Source organism: Ooceraea biroi, chromosome 1 (assembly GCF_003672135.1).
Source record: "Ooceraea biroi isolate clonal line C1 chromosome 1, Obir_v5.4, whole genome shotgun sequence".
NCBI lineage: Eukaryota > Metazoa > Arthropoda > Insecta > Hymenoptera > Formicidae > Ooceraea > Ooceraea biroi.
In genome coordinates, this window is record NC_039506.1 from 21,240,149 (window position 1) to 21,256,312 (window position 16,164).

Consider the following 16,164-nt stretch of genomic DNA (forward strand, 5'->3'; position numbering starts at 1 on the left):
AAAGCTTTTCGAGGGTTCATGGAATACCAACGCAACTTATATCAAGGATTCGGGTATGTGCGTGCATACGTGCGTGCATGCGTGCATGAGTGCGTGCCTGCGCTTCGACAGTGGAAGAGGGGCCGGACGATTAGGTGACTAACCCTCTGTTTGCACGGCGAAGTATTCCGATAACAGTGGATCTTCCCCCGCCTTGCCAACAATATCTCTGCGCCTCGTTTATTGATACGAGACAATTAGCCGTCTGCCGCTTCGATGCGCGACATGAACGTTCTCTTATTAAAGCCCGCTTGAAATCGTGAGAAAGAATCAGCGCATCCTGCGAAAACACGCTCCTCGGCTCTCATCTGAATTCGATTGTCATAAAGCATTAAGCAAAACGACTTCGCTTTATTCCGCTCCATTTCTCTATCCATTTCGCAGCACGCGCTTTCGAAGGATTATTTATCTTAATCTCTTTTTATTCATTCACACAGCTGAGACGCAGAACATTTTGCACTTTCTTTTCGAGGGATACTAGTGAACGTTTATCGACGCGAGCAGACTGCGATGTCTAAATATAAGGCAAAGAAAATGCATAATTTTAGATGGATGAAGCTCAATGATAACGAAGTTTCCTGGTGTTGAAATGGTGTCGCAGCTTCTTCTCTTTTTAACGTCTTTTGGAAGAGCAACTCATGGAATAGTGAAAGGAAACGCTATTTCGGGACATTGAAATTATAAAAGTGACATTATTTTTCGAATATCAAGACGACATTTTTAGAACCATGCCCTTCATACACGGGCAATCGTTTAAGAGAATTAATACGCTTAATACAATCGATACGTTATTTCATCGCGACGACAGAAAGAAGAATTTTTGCGCAGCCGAAAATAGCTAGTTGTGTGACAAGGTTGCAATTCACTTTCCAAAGCTTTTTTATATTCGCGTCCTCAAAATTTCCCGTGGTAGTTACTGAGGATACGGCACCAACTGTAAAAAAAATCACAACGATGACGCAAAGACGCATACGTGTATGCGTATTCAACCGCACGTAAGAAAGTTCCGATTCGGCGGCAAGGAGAAGCAGATAGCGGATAGCGTACTTCGGCGTCTCGGCGCCGCGAGTAATCGCCTCGATGTAGAATCTACGTAGTTAAGCCACGCGAAGGAACTCGAGGTGCGCCGTTAAGGCTCGTCGCCCGAGACCGCAGCAACGTGAAGAAGGTGCAAGAAGAAGAATGTAATACCCAGGAAGAAGCGTGCGCGGTTTACAGCCGCCGCGAGATCAGCCAACGACCAGCTGTAAACCCGAGGCTTAAGACGCGCGATTCCGCGCGCCGGTGAGATTTCGCAGCTTGCCGTAGACAGGAGAGGGTATAACGCGCATCGCTCGCCGCTGCAAATAATATTATTTTTATTAGAGCCGGCGGAATGTCCCTCCTAGAAGATGAGAGAAACGGCATCCGAGGCGAGCGAGCGGACGATGAACTTACTCGCGCTGATCGCGCGCACGCGCTTCGCCGAGCACTAGGCCGAGCATAATTACCAGCACGGCAACTCAACGTACTCGCGCACATCCGATTATCCTTCCCAAGTCATATAAGCGGAGGAAGTATTCCCTTTCCTGCTTAATGTCCGTTTAACATCATGAACCAACGCTTGAAGCGGAAAACAAACATTCGCGCGCGCGTTTGCGAGAGTTCTTCTTCATCATTCAGTAAAAATCGAGGTATCGCTAAGCGATAGAAACGGACCCGATGAGTAGTGTTTAGCGTGATTACACGCGATCCGTTTCTGCGATTCCGTGATCTCCTACTCTGATCGTTCGTCGTCGCGGGAATCTTCAGCATCCCGAGGCTAAACGTCCGGAGACACCGCGAGCGCGGCGCATTATATCCTCATTTTCCCCTTTATCCGCGAAGGGATGTTCGTAGGTCGCCTCATCTCGAGCGCGGGCACTTCCGCGCGTTTACACCACCGAGTACAAAGTGTTTTCTGGAGCTATAAAGGAACAAGAAGGAACGTGGACGAGAGAAAACGAAAGAAGGGAGGTTTTCGTCTCCGTCTCGTCTTTCTTCCTCCGTATTGTCCCTCCTCTTTTCCCGGGGTACACGTAATCCTGTCGTTGGAATACCCGACATCCCTCGGCGCCGTCTTCGTTGAGCCCTGTGTACTTTTTGTTCCGCGTTTCGTGCGAGTCTCGTGTAGGGCTCCCAGCCCAGTTGCGCATCGCGAGCGGATTTCGCACGGAACACAGAAAAGATGAAAGCTAATGCCGCTAAAGCTCCTTTCGGACGAGAGCATGCAAGCTGTCAAACATACCTGCGTTCGGCTGCGGGCGTGACAGAAAAAGAAGAAAATGCCAGGCCTATTTAATTTCATTCGCGCTTGCGAATCTCTTTGTACACGGATGGAGACCAGAGCTTGCATGAGCTTTTTTAATCCGATTAAAGCGAGGCTCGTGCGACGGATTTGGGGTTTAGGGTTAAACGGTCGAAAACTCGTGGTTCTTCATTTCCTACACGTTGTGACAAGCCCGGTGAGTCATGGAGAACGCACGTAAGAGGCAGCGCCGAGGAAGTTGTGAACTGGCGGTAGTCTTTTTAGTTTCGACACCGATTTGCGCTAACACTCCGCGCGTGACTCGTGTCGGGAGATCCGCGCAGCAAAGTTCGTACTTTTGTGTGCACTCCCACGACGTTCGCGCAAACTTCAAGTCGCGTCTTCGTGCCATGCGTCCTAGCAAGCAACCTTCGTCACCCTTCGTCCACCGCTCCCTCGCGGACGAGTTCGTGCAGTCTCGCGCGCTTTTTACCCCCGAGACGGGAGAACTTCCAGAGCATCTACTGGCAAGGAAAGGGAGGAAAAAACTAGAAACACGAGCGGCTAAGGGCAGCGCGAATAATGCACCGTAGAAATTAATCGATCCTCTCGTGGCGCTTTTTGTCGCGACATCGCGTCGCCAGGCGTCGCGTCGCCGAATGCCGCTCGTTTCGGCAGCCCGTCCTCGAGACTGTGCAGGCCGAGATCACAGGGCGAAAACTTGAAGGAATAATCTCCAAGAGGGCAAGGGTTGCGCCGGCTCTTTCGCCCGTCGTACCTCAGCGCGGCAGCCGAAACGCGTCGCGTTCTCTTTTCAAAGGGAATAATTCGGTGTAGCCGCACGCCGCGCGTAACGAAAGCTACCCTCCCCCTTGAGTTTCCCCGTTGATTCTGACGGTCCAACTTCGCGGGCACCCAAAGGCAGTGTCTCGGCATTCATGTCCGATCCCTGACCGCAGGAATGCGCGGCTAATCCGAATACCGTACGCCGGATGAGACTCGACTGTGGTCGCTCATTACGTGGCCTGGACGGATAGCGATAGCAGACGAGAAGGAAGAGAGAGAGAGAGAAAAGAGAGAGAGAGAGAGAGAGAGAGAGCGAGAGAGAGGAGAGAAACAGGGCGGCGTGTGGCAGATTCGGGCGACCGGCAGCTCCAATGCAGTTGACTCTGCAAGCGCGGAGCTTTTAATCTACAAAATCTTTAGGACCCTTTCGGAGGAGGGGAGTAAAGGAAAACTTTCGCAGCCCGTCCGATACTCACGATCGATCAAACGAACGAACGAACGAACGAACGAACGGCCACGTTTCGTCTCTACCTTCTTCTCCCTTTCTCTCTCTCTCTCTCTTTGGCCGACTACTTCCGCAAACACCACTCGCGCAGATCTCCATGTAGTGCAAAGAGAGCATTGCCGCTCGAACTCCTCGAATTTACCGACGAATTAGGGTCCGCGGGGAGAGTAATCTACCGAGAAAAAGTCGGTTGCACAAGCGAGGGTGGAGAACAAACTGGAAGAAAAAGCGGGGAACGGGAGCGCCGCGTGCGCCCAAGAAATTCGCCAACTCGAATTCCCGGAAGCGGTTTAAACGCCGTCAAGAGTCGGAAGTGGACTCGTTCATTCGGGAAATATAGAGACTGGCATCCGGAGACGCGCGGTTTAATGCAACGGGACATAGTCGTACGGGAGTTTCGCGCAACTTCATTATCACACGCGCGAGCGCGCGCGCGCGTACACGAGCGAGTGTGGAGGGTTACACGTCAAATATGCGTGCAAATTGGATCAGCAGATCGGTTTGAGAAGCCCGTCGAAATTAATATCCGTTCCGTTAGTTACCGGGGATCCGATACGAAGGGCTTAGAATTCACGATCGCTTCGTGGCGCGGATACCCGGCCGCAAGTACAGATTAGATCAATGCGGTGTGTTGTGCTTCGATATACTAGACGCCGGATACATGCATAGGGCCTTAGCACGCGGATGCGCGCGACACTATCAATCAACATACTGCTCGATGAATGTTTCGGGACAGTCGAGCGTCTCGCTCCGGAGCTCGACAGTTATCGATGCTCCTACAGCAAGAATTGTTTGAGACATCCGAGTATCTTATCGCGGGTTTCGGATAACCATTACGCGTCAGCGACGCAAGGAACTTTGCGGTAGGTATATGTGCCGTGTTCGCGCCTGCATTAATTCGCGTCGGAAATTGCGTCACGCTCTGAGCTTTGCCACGTTATGTAAAATTCGAAACTCGTCCGAGAGTTTTTTCGCAACGATTTTGTCAGCAAGCGATAAGTAATTCCGAAGTATCCCGAGACTCGTTGCGCCGACGTTTCCTTTCTCAAATTTGCGGCTTTCTAAAATTCGCGTTCGCGCGAAACCGACATTCCGCGCGCACGTGTGCATTCCGCAGTAGAAAGCAACCCGCACCCTGGACAATAATCGGCGGCATCGCGATGAAAATTCCGCGCCACAGGAAAACAGCCTGGTCCTGTAAATCGCCCTGCCAAAAAGTTTCCCGGGAAAGCCCTCGCTTGCGGAAAACGCTACGGGAAGAGGCACATGTACTCTCGCGTGTGGACCACGCGTGTTTGTGTGTTACGAGGTATACGTGCAACTTGTAAGCAGCGTCTGCGATCTTTCTCTCTCTCGCTTCATACGTAACATACGCGTGGGGGACCACGCACGCCGCGTCGGCGATGCTCTTTACACTCGACTTCCACACACGCCAACCCAAGCTAGCAAAGGCCTGCCAGCCAGCCAGCCAACCAACCAAGCAAGCAGGCAACCGTCCGACCAGCCAACCAACCGGCCAACCGACCATTCCACATTCCATTCGACGGTACTCTCTCCCTCGGCCACCATATAATGAAGTCAGCCCAGCGTTCTAAGCCCCGGTAATATCGCGTGGCAGGGTTCTCCCCGAGATAATATTGGTGATGTATGCTAACGGGCATTTTCATTGCTCGTACCAAGTACCTGCGTTTTCACGTTACGTTTTCCGGACGGCGCACTCCGGCCTTCGTTCGCGTACGCTTAAACGATTTACCGCGACGCGAGAAGGAAGAGAGGGAGAGATGGACCGGACCCGCGAGAGTCATCTCTCGAGAAAAACGCCCGGAAGTTTAATCCCCGATGTGTGTATCGCGGCGAAGAGTGTTTTCCGCGACCGAGAGCCGCATAAACCATCGACGGTTCCGCTCTGCCTGTCGGCGAGGAAGCGCAAACGCGTGTACCCCGAATTAATCGGAGTAACGAAGAATTATTAAAATCTACACGGTTGTCCGACGTTGGATGTTGGCTAGCGACGCGACTAGTTTCGTTGGAGTGATTAGTCCTGCGAGATGCTCCTAATTACGGAAGGAAAGCGAGCAGAATTTCCTGCGATTAATTTCGCACGAGGAGACCGTCCAGCTGCGTCAAACGCACCGATTGTACTCGATTACACGCCGACGCGTAGGTACTAGCGAGCGATTGATTTTACGCGTTCGCACTCGAATTTGTATTGCAAATGACCGGCCAACCGGCCGAAGCGATCCCGGAAGTCACAGTATTTAATTTGGACGTTGCGTTCGCGCGAATTAATCGCAATCGATATCTCGATGTGAGAGATCCAATGGAACGCAATGGCGTTACGCTACAATTGTCCGTCGATTGTTGCGAGAACAGCACATTGATGCGTCACCATTATGTCACGCAAAGAGAGAGACAGAGAGAGAGAGGGGGGGGGGAGATTAGATTTACGCAAGATGTGCAGAATAACGTACGCTCCATTCTGAATAATCCCGCATAAATGTAACGCATCCGATACACCGTCACGACACAATAAATTTTTATTTTCGCTTTCGGCGCGCACTCCTTTTCTGATATCGAGAACATAAACAAATGTGACATAATGCGTCGTAGCGTGGACCACAATTTCCGCATGTTGTTGCGAATTTCCTGCACACGATCGTCTACCCGCGAGACTGTGTCGCAATGACACTCGATAATCGACGCAAAAATCGCGACACCACGTGGCGTCGCTATCCGACCGTTTCCGTTTCCGCTGGCGCAAGGCTTGGCATCGAGCTTGCTGCCACTTGCGTTAGGGCAAGCTGGACATATTCGCGGAAATATTTCCGCGGGAATACTATTATGGATAGACCCATGAGTGCAGGTATCTATAACAATGGCATTGATGGTTTCCTACATTCATTGCAAAATTCATTCAGAAAAAATTACACCGTGAATCACTCCCACTCTTGCGGCACAACTTCGCCCCGTAACCGCGCCAACGACTAAAAAGCAGAATCACTCGGCTCATATCTGACCTTTGTGATGTCTGAGGTGGGAACGACCGCAGCACGGCTGCTCGAAGTAAGCGTGTCCGGGATGGGCGCCGGCGGGCCTGCTGGCCGTGCTGGGGCCCAGGAGTTGTCCCAGGACAGCTGCGAGAACAGCTGCCCTAACCACCGCCATGGCGTCCGGTAATAGCCTCTGCCGCTGCATGATCACGGGAAATCAAACACCCTCACTATTGCCCAAACTTGTCTCCTCTCCTTCTTTCCTTCTCTTTCTCTCTCAGTCGATTCGGCGATCCTCGCGGCGATTCGTCCTCTTGCGATCCTCCTACTTCCGCCAATTTCGGAGCATCCCACGTGCGTTGCGTCGATCGTCGCCCGGATCGTCGATTGTCAGGTTCCGGGGCTCGGAATGACCGTCGCAGTTACGAAGGTCCGCGTGGGCCAGCTGTACCCTGGCCTTGAACGAGAGATGATGCTAGAATCTCCGGCCGCGACGTGGTTGTTGCCCTTTGCCGCTGGCAACGACAACGATGGCCGTTCACCGCGTATAAAGCGTTTCTCTCTGCTTTCCCTCTCGCTCTCGCTCTCCCTCTCGTTCTTTCTTTCTTTCCTCGTATCTCTCTCGCTCCGCAGCTCCCGTTCGATCCTCGTCGCGCTCCTGCGCCAGGTATAGAACTCCAAGGTGGAGAGGCCTGACCGCGTGCTGCTACGTTCGGCCGCCTGCCTCTCTCGCCTCGCTCTCTTCCGCTCGTTCGCGCTCCTTCTTGCGCGCCGCCTCGGAGGACAAAGGAATTCTCCTCCTTCGCCTTTTACTCCGCGTATGCGGTCGGCTTGCCCTTCAGCCGCGGAGCCGCAGGTATGCCCTTAAAGCGGCCGACAGGCGGACGATTCTCGTCGATCACCAGCGCAGATTCAAGACCAAGAATTCTGCTTTGATTTCCGCTCGATCGCCGCTACGCCCGTTATCGGTGTTATTTGATCTCGCCGGTGTTCAAGCACGCTCCTTATCTCCTTATCAGAAAAATCCAGAGTGCCCGAGTTCGTCAATGCCCGCTATTGTGTCGCGACTTGTGCTCGCTGCTTGGCAGAAAATTCGTCGAGAGAGTCACGAGTCGGCAACTGAGGAAATCTTGGTCAACTAAATATAAAGAACGAGGGGGCGTGCGACGGGGTCACATCTGTTGCTCGGGTCGACGGGCGCGATTCGACCGAGTCGACGCGCTGCTATAGGTACTGTGCTTGCTATCGCACGTACATATTCCTGGTAAGTATCATGAAATGATCACGCACGCAGAGATGAGGATCACGAGGAAGTGCATCCGTCACAACATGATGACAAACGAACGAATCGAACGAGTCGAAGGGACCAGCACGTCGATGTGAAGGCGCGCACGGACACGGGACGCTCGTCACGACCGTTGGTTCGACTCGCCAAAGCGGACTCGATGAACGGCGATTGCGTAAACCTCCCTTGTCGGAGGCCGCGGCACGACTGTTACCCTCTGACGCGCGTTGCCGCGTTCAACCATCCTCGGCACTGTTCGGTTGGCGTCGGCTCCACTCGGTCGGAGTTGCTCCGGAATCGTGCCGCACGACTCTATGATCCACGTCCGTCGGCGTTCTCTTTCTCTCTCACTCTCTCTTTCTCTTTCTCTCTCTCTTTCCCTCTCTCCTTCTCTCTGCCGCGCAATCCGAAGTTATTCGCCCGCCACGAAGCGGCGAGGAGGAGAGAGAGAGAGAGAGAGAGAGAGACAGAGAGACAGAGAGAACGTTGGCTTTCGATATCTCCTTTTCTCTCTCTCTCTCAGTATCTCGTAACCCTAGCGCACACCCACTTTTTACGGCAGCTATGAAAAATTTTAGGCTGTGCGACAGAAGAGAGGAGTCGAACGGATGCTCCGAGTCGGACTTTACGGCACTTTCAAAGATGTCGTCTGAATTATGAAGAACCTCCGCATTTTCTTTTCTTTTTCTTTTTTGGGTGGAACGTCAACGAAACGCATCATCCTAAGCACCGGGTGACTGATAAGCCATTTCGATTTGCAACGAGTCTTCCGGAATGGTTGTTCATGCTTTGCTTACCAATGAACACGCGCGAGATGAAAAAGTGTACCCAGCTTAATACAAGTACATCCATACACAGAATGGTGATTCGAATTAATTTCTCATTAGAGTAATTTTGAAACTTATCTTCACTAAGAACGTAATTGAAATATAAAAGATGTAAAAAAATTAATAACGAATCTCATTTTTGACGGAATACCGATATGCCTCTATTTATTTAAATATTTACATACGTGTATTTTTAATGTGCATCTCAGTTTCACATAGACCGCATTACCAATAAATTTAATTTTCTATAATGAAAGCTTGTAATAGAATCTTGAAAGAATTAGCAGCTTATGTATATACAGTCATACATTCAAATCGTTTAAAATAGAAGAAAGTCAATAACTGAAATCCTCACCTACGTATCTGTGTTATGCAACGTTCCAGTTTGATAGTTGACGCAAAGGAACACTAATTGGAGTAAAACGGTTAACACGATTATTCTGACTAAATCATTTGATTAGCGAAAATTCGGTTAGCGGTCTACTGGGTGCATGCAAATGCAATTACAATGCGCAAGCGAAATCTTGTTATTCTAGGTGACTATTCATATTATTTGTATGAATTGAGCAGAACACATAAGAAAAGACAGCAGACACGATTGCGCGAATAAAATCCTCATTGTCCCCATTCTTATTTTCAATCCTGAGTCTTTTAATTGCACTAACATATCAGGGAGACTACTCATGAATAAGCGAGTGATCATCGTCCGTTTGAATCTTAAGAAAAACCAACAAAACAAATTCATAAACAAATGACAGCACGTTGTTCCCTTTTCCAAATGCAGCATATCATATCGCAAAATAAACAGCCATGCACGAATTGCGAGAAGAGGGAACGTACGCGTTCGATGTTACGGACCGACCGCGACGTTGCAGTCCTCAAGATGCCGCGGGAACGAAGTCAAACGGGGTGTATGAATAAGTCGATATGCTAATACGAAAATCCTCCAAGTTAGCTGAGCCCAGGCTGAGCTGCAAAGAAAGTTGCGAGTGGCAGCATCCAGGCCACGGTACAAAGTGTCTCTCGGTAACGCGGCAGGGGAGACAATTTTGTACCCCCGCGTCCCGCCCGCGTTGCGGAGAGAACGCAGCGGTATTACAGCCATCGTGGGGTACAGACCACTTCCTTTGTTGTTCGCGAGCGGGGAGCAGCGAAGGGAGGAAAGGTGCAGCCGACGGAGGTAAGGGAAGTCGTAAGAATTTTAGAACAAAGGGAAAGCCAGTCGAGGAGCCGATGCAGAAGCGTGGCCTCTCTTGGCTCTCTTTCTCCCTCTCTCCCTCTCTTTACCTCTTTTTCTCGTCTTGCGCTGCGAGAAGACGGTCGGTCGGGTGCCGCGACCAACAAATCCTCCCACCAGGCCGCTCTATCCCATTTCATTGAAATAGTTTAGAATTGCATGAGGCTATTTGGTCGCCGTCTCTCGTGTCGTGTCGTTTCTCGTGACCGGCCTTTACGCTTCAGCGCGGTGCATCCGGAACGTCATCCTTTCGAGAACACACGTGGGGTAAGCGAGCGGGCAAATAGCCGGAAAAAACCCGTAAACCGCGTCACGCCGGTAACCGTCGCGTTCAACGGTTTTGAGATACGAGGTGCGGGTGTGCGCGACAGACGCGGCTACACGTGCGGATGCAAGGATCGCATCCCGGAAGAAGATGTCCTTGGCTGCGGATGTGCCGAAGAAATCGCTGAAGAGATACCTGAATGTGCCGTAAGATCGCTCGTCTCGAAGTAAGGACTTTCAATAAACCGCCGTACGGCAATGTAATATCGTGAGAGGCGAAGCAGAAGGACATTCCATGGAAAAAATGATGTTCCTCGGTTGAGAAACGATCAGTCACGCGGCTGGATGTTACATCGTGGACCGACGTGATCCTTCGTTAGTTCCACTCGAATGACAGTCTGATCCGCCGTGAAACGCTCCGTGATGAGACGGCTCTGGCGAGCGGCCGATATTAAATATTCAAAGACGTCAAATCGGGTCCGCATTATCCTCTTATTCCGCGGAGGTACCTCGCGCGCCTTTGACGCCCTCGCACGCCTCGTTGCATCCCCGTTGCCGAGTCGCGAATCAGCGGTCCCCTTTTCGTACGAACGAATCGAAAATATTAGTCGTCACGAGGATCAACAGAATTCTCGCGCAACCCCCTCAGTCGGGGCGCCTGCAACCCCTCCGTCAGTCACACGTTTCGCAATTTCGTTCCGTACGGTCCTCCGCGTTCACGTTTCCATAGTCATTCCTTTTTTTTTCTCGGCCGCGCGAACGCGCGCGCTACGTAAACTCGAAGCACCGTCAATATGTAGGACAGTAAACCAAAAAATATGGAAAATCGATACGAGAGCTACATGGCAGCCGCGCGGGATCCAATTTTACGGTGAAGATCGTGACGGGCAATGGTGTATTATCGTTATAAACTTTCACGCTCGCGGAATAATCGCCAGCGATTATCGTCTAATACGACGCGTTGGTGTCGGTTGAGAGGCATCGTCCGCGGCACGCGAAGCCCTAAACAACGCCGTAATTACCCCGGCCGTCTCGTTCTTATTATTCAGTGTTTCCTTCCGCCGAAAGACACGATGGCGGTATAATCGAGACGGTATAAACGCGTACACCAGTGCATTCCTCATAACGAGATTCTACCTTTTTCAGTGTCTTCCGCTCTTTCTCGCCGGTCGAAAGGTGTGTGTGCTTGCGTGCTCACGCGCGCGCGTGTGTGCGTACATGCGTGCGTCCGTAGGAGGGTAATCCACTAAATTATACTTAATATCTATGCGGTACGGCTCTCACTTATCTTTCATCTAAAACACATGGTGCGCATCGGGATCTCATCATCTCGTTTGGGGAGGAGAAACGTGTAGCTGGGTCCCGGTCGCCTTCTCCGAGAGCGACGTCTCACAGTCTCACTTAGCCGTAAGAATCCGCGTACGTTCTTTTGTTCCACGAAATCCGCTTAAGCACGGCTTTATCCCCGCATGTAACAGCGCCCGCGGTGACGTCAAAGAAAAATGTTGAATTTACAAAGGCCGCCGTGCGCGCACCGTACGGTTTCGCTGTGATTCCGCTTCGAAAGGAGGTATTAAACTTCGATGTAACGTAAATGGGTTTCTACCGGGCGCGTATGTGTGATTTGAAAGGGCATCGAACGAAGCGTGTGTGCGTACATTTCAGCGCGATCGGCTTGGGAGAGCACGAGGGAACGAATTCCGCGCGCAGAGCCGAGCGAGACGCGAGAAGAATTCACCTGTCGGGCGAGGAGAGGAGAAGTCTACTTTTTAGCGGTCATAGAAGCAACGTTGCGAAACGGCAATGATTGTGCTCGACGACGTCTTCTGACTCCTCATCCGTAATTAATGGATCCGACTCCGGTAGGCATCTCGCGTGCGTTCTACTCTAGCCGATTACCCGGTCGATTATGAAGCCGTGCAATTCTCGCATTCTCGCCCAATTACTCTCGCAGCTTAGATCGCATTCCGTCCTGATCTGTGGAATACTTACTCGGTTAAAGCGTCTTTGATAAACGTCTGCGGTGCGGCAGCGTCTGTATTCGAGAAACGAAACTCGGAGGGATCGGAACGCATCGAAACGCGAAAATAAAAAATTTTATTTCTACCGTTATCATTGCAATTAATGAACGAACTATTTTATGCATTTCAAAAAATATGTGTTGAATCCTCGCTACTATCTCAAAAAGTAAAATTTAACAAAAACTAAAATTTAATTTAACAAACTAGTAAAATATAAAAAATTGCAGAGCAATCCATTTCGCTTGCACACGCACGTATCGAACTCAATTAGATAGATTAATACATCGACATGCGCGCCGTTCGTTAATGGCGAATCCATGCCTTCGGCCTTCCAGGGGATTATTCGCAAGTAGCGCAGCGAAACTGGGAAACAAAGCGTCGTTCATGCCCGCTAATTTTAGTACGGGCGCCGATGGTGCGTCTGCGGTCGATTAGGACGCACCGTTGCGCCAGGCTGATCCCGGCCGGCAAAGCCCCGTGTAAAACGCGTCTCGCAGTCCGCATTCCGTTCTGATCCACAGAATACTCAGTCAGGTAAAGTGTCTTTGATAGAACACCTCTCTTTGGCACGGCGACAACGGGCACGAGAACATGAGAAAGCATGAGAGAAACAGAGACAAAGCGAGAGAGACAGACTGAGAGAGGGCGAGAGAGAGAGAGAGAGAGAGAGAGAGAGAGAGAGAAGGCAGGAAAAGGGAGCACGCTGTGAAGGTGCAGAGAGAAAGAGAAGCGTACAGGGGCGAGGGAGACGAAGGGATCTGTACGGGGTGTGATCATCAAAGTGACCCGTACCCCGTTAAACGGCTCACGTCTCGATCACAGACATGCCGGAGCAACGCCGCCGCCGCCGCCGCCGCCGCCGAGTGATACCAAGGGCTGCGCCCGGTCGAGGGTGTCACGGTGGATTTAATTAATGCAATTTAGCATCCATCCATCATCTCTCGCGTTTTTGCCTTAACGAGGGCCGTTACGATCGTCGGCACCGTCGTTGCTGCTGTTGCCATCGTCGTTGATGCCGCCGGTGTTGCTGCTGCTTCTAGGAAGAGGTCTACGTGGCACTTTGATGACGTGCGAGCCTCTCGATTATATCGAACACCTGGACCGCCCTCCCGGCGCAAGCTCTTGCCGCTCCGACCTCCGTCTCGCATCGTGGAACCGGGGCTTTACGTTCATCCACCCGTGTTAAACTGCGCCGCGTTACAAGCAACGCGGCGTTAACTCGCCGCCCGTGCACGTTCATCGGCGCGCGTTTGTGTGCGCCACCGAGCCAGCTGCTACCGATATACCGGTCGCTCTATCGTATCTATCGGGGCAATAGACACGGCGGTAGGTAATAATAGTGCAAAAAAGAAAAAAAGACGAGAGTGGGACGCGCACAAAGGCGTCGTCCCTCGCTTCTCGTTTTCGTGCAGTCCACCCTCGCGTCTCTCGTTAGCTGTCAACCGTCGCAAACGACGCCCGCGTCGTATCCCCGCTACCCGGACGACGTCGCGCGTTGCACTTAAGTGAGACGTATCACACATCTGCGATACAAAGCCCTCGTTCATCTAATAGCTGCTCCGTTGTGACCTCGAACGGATTTGCCAGACTGAGAAGAACTTCCAGATAGCGCGAAAGAACAAGCGGAGTAACGTCGAATCTCGCAATGATGATTTTGAGCATCTCATTAGCGAATGTTGTTACCATTCAACTCGAACCTTTATCAATATCTCCCAAGCAAATGGGGCCGCGTGTTCATTTGATCGATACAACAATGTACGGAATCATCAGCGTTACGTCTCCATGTTGCGTCACTCGCTTTCACTTTCGCAATAAGTTCAGCAGCGAGATGAAACGTTACACTACGACCGTGGTCGCGACGATCTCGACGGTATTTCGCAATCGACGCCATCGGAGGAGCACAGATGTACACGTAGCGATCGAACCGGGATTGGAACGTATGCCGGAGGATCGGTGTAGCGCGCGTCGTACAGAATTGGCGGAGAGAAATACAGGCGCGGACGTGTAATCGCGCGGCTGTAGTATCCCGCTCGTCGGCTAAAATAGCTTTCGATAAGGCGAACACGAGGGAGAATCCCTTCTCTCCCACTCTCTCTCTCCCTCTCATTCTCTCTCTTTGTCTCTCTTCGAGCCGAGCTGAGCCGTGCTTCCACAATCGTGGAAATCGTCGCGATTTCAGGTGGTGGTTTCAGCGCTAAGCGAGCGCTCAAACACCGCTGTGCGCGGAGGAACCGCGATACGCCTCGTCTCGCCTCGGGGCAAAGCCACTCTGCGGTTGGTAGCGCGAGAAATAATATTGAGAGAGCACATGATACCGTACGTGGTAACGTTAATAAAAGCTCTTCGTGTAATGGAAAACGCTCGTCCGCGCGTGCCCTCCCTCCCTTCCTCCCTTCCGCTGCACAGTTCTAGTTCCATTATTTATCAGAAAGTCTTAATCAGGAATTTCCCGCCCCATCGCGTTTTATCGATATAGCCCATCTCGCTTTAATGACCATTTCAATCCACCATGCAGCGCGGACACACGTCATGAATTATAATCACGGTACACATTTACTGTTATTACATTAATAGTAACTCGATGTTATATTATATTAATGTACATTATTAATGTGTTACTAATACCATTAATTTTTTACAAATAACAACAAATATTGCTCGCTGCAGCGAATATTAGCGTTGCGAGATCGTACGGGGCAGGTACGGGGTAGATCACGAAGCGGAAGGCAACGCGAGAAAGAACAAGATCGTAATGACCGAGAAGTTTGTACAGCCCCGAGCTTAGTATAAGATTATACCGCGCGGAGCGGTTTCCCATTTCGAAACTGGCACTCGCATTATTTTAAGTTTAACGACGAGACCGCATACAGGAGATGCTCTTGCGCGACCGAGCAGATTATTGTATCCGTATCGAATACGAAACGGTTAGCATCGCGCTCGCTCGAATCCGCTCATATCCGCTCGTATTCGTGTCGCTTAGAATCGTTCTCTCGTAAGGTGCTTAACGGAGAAAGAAGTTGCGCTTGTTCCATGGTAATCCTGCGATTACGATCCAACCGTAGAATTGCACGATCGCGGCATGATAGATCCCGGATCGTTAGTGAGATCGCACTTGATTGCGACGGTTAAGCGATTTGTCGTGTGCATCTAAATAGACGAGCCATGACAAAGAAACGAGAGGATGTCCCGCTCTCACATAAAGTGCCAGGTTGGTGACTCCGGTCGACATTGAAATATTAGCGGCGCGTTAGTCTTGCAAATGGATTTCGCGACGATATGCGTCGCGACAATGCCAGATCCTCGTATCGACGTTTCCGTCTTCGTCTCCCGCCAGGAGACTCTCGGAATAATGCACGAGATCCGGAATTGTTCCGGATAAACGAGTAGCTACAGACGGTATCAAGACGATGCGCAGTCAATTCCTGGCATCTGAATATCGTTAACGATCATCGGAAAATGGTCAGTCGCTCATCACGGGATACGTTAAATGATTTTTCGCGGCGAGACACGGACGCGACGGCGACGGTCCCCCGGGCCCTCTGGGTCGATGATCGCGCGCGGATAGCTCGCGCGTAATTACGTTAACGAGCGTTGCTTGCGCCGCGCATTAACTCGCGCTTACCAGCCGTACGCACTTTTCGCGATCGCAGACGCTCGCGCAGCCCCGGTGCGGTCGTGCCCGATGAATGTGGCTTAATTGGTGTGTGGGCGAGGCCCCTCTAATTATATGGCTGATTGTCGATGCCGTCCATCGGCGAGCCGCCATCTGCATTACCAGTGATTACAGTGCGAACGTCCGCTCGATCGTTCCCGGAGCGGACGTTCACCGCGTTGTTGCGCTTACTCCTCCTGTCCTCGATCCCTTTCTCTCTCTTCTTCTCCCCGATCGAGCAATTCGGTCTGATTATACATTCCGTTTTGGGGTATTCGGGCAGTAGTGCATT

General features: G+C 51.3%; 1 protein-coding gene across 4 annotated transcripts in view; it reads right to left on the reverse strand.

Annotated features, from left to right (window-relative positions):
• Positions 1 to 16,164, reverse strand: part of LOC105278508 (semaphorin-2A) — a 264,773-nt gene that overhangs the window by 133,957 nt on the left and 114,652 nt on the right. Inside the window, exon 1 of one of the 4 annotated variants that reach the window (XM_011337649.3) lies at positions 6,614 to 8,146. The exons of the other annotated variants lie outside the window; for them this stretch is intronic. Coding sequence (XP_011335951.1) covers positions 6,614 to 6,791 — 178 coding nt within the window. The 5' untranslated portion in view covers positions 6,792 to 8,146. Of the gene's footprint in view, positions 1 to 6,613; positions 8,147 to 16,164 lie in introns of those variants that run through there. 4 annotated transcript variants of the gene reach the window in all.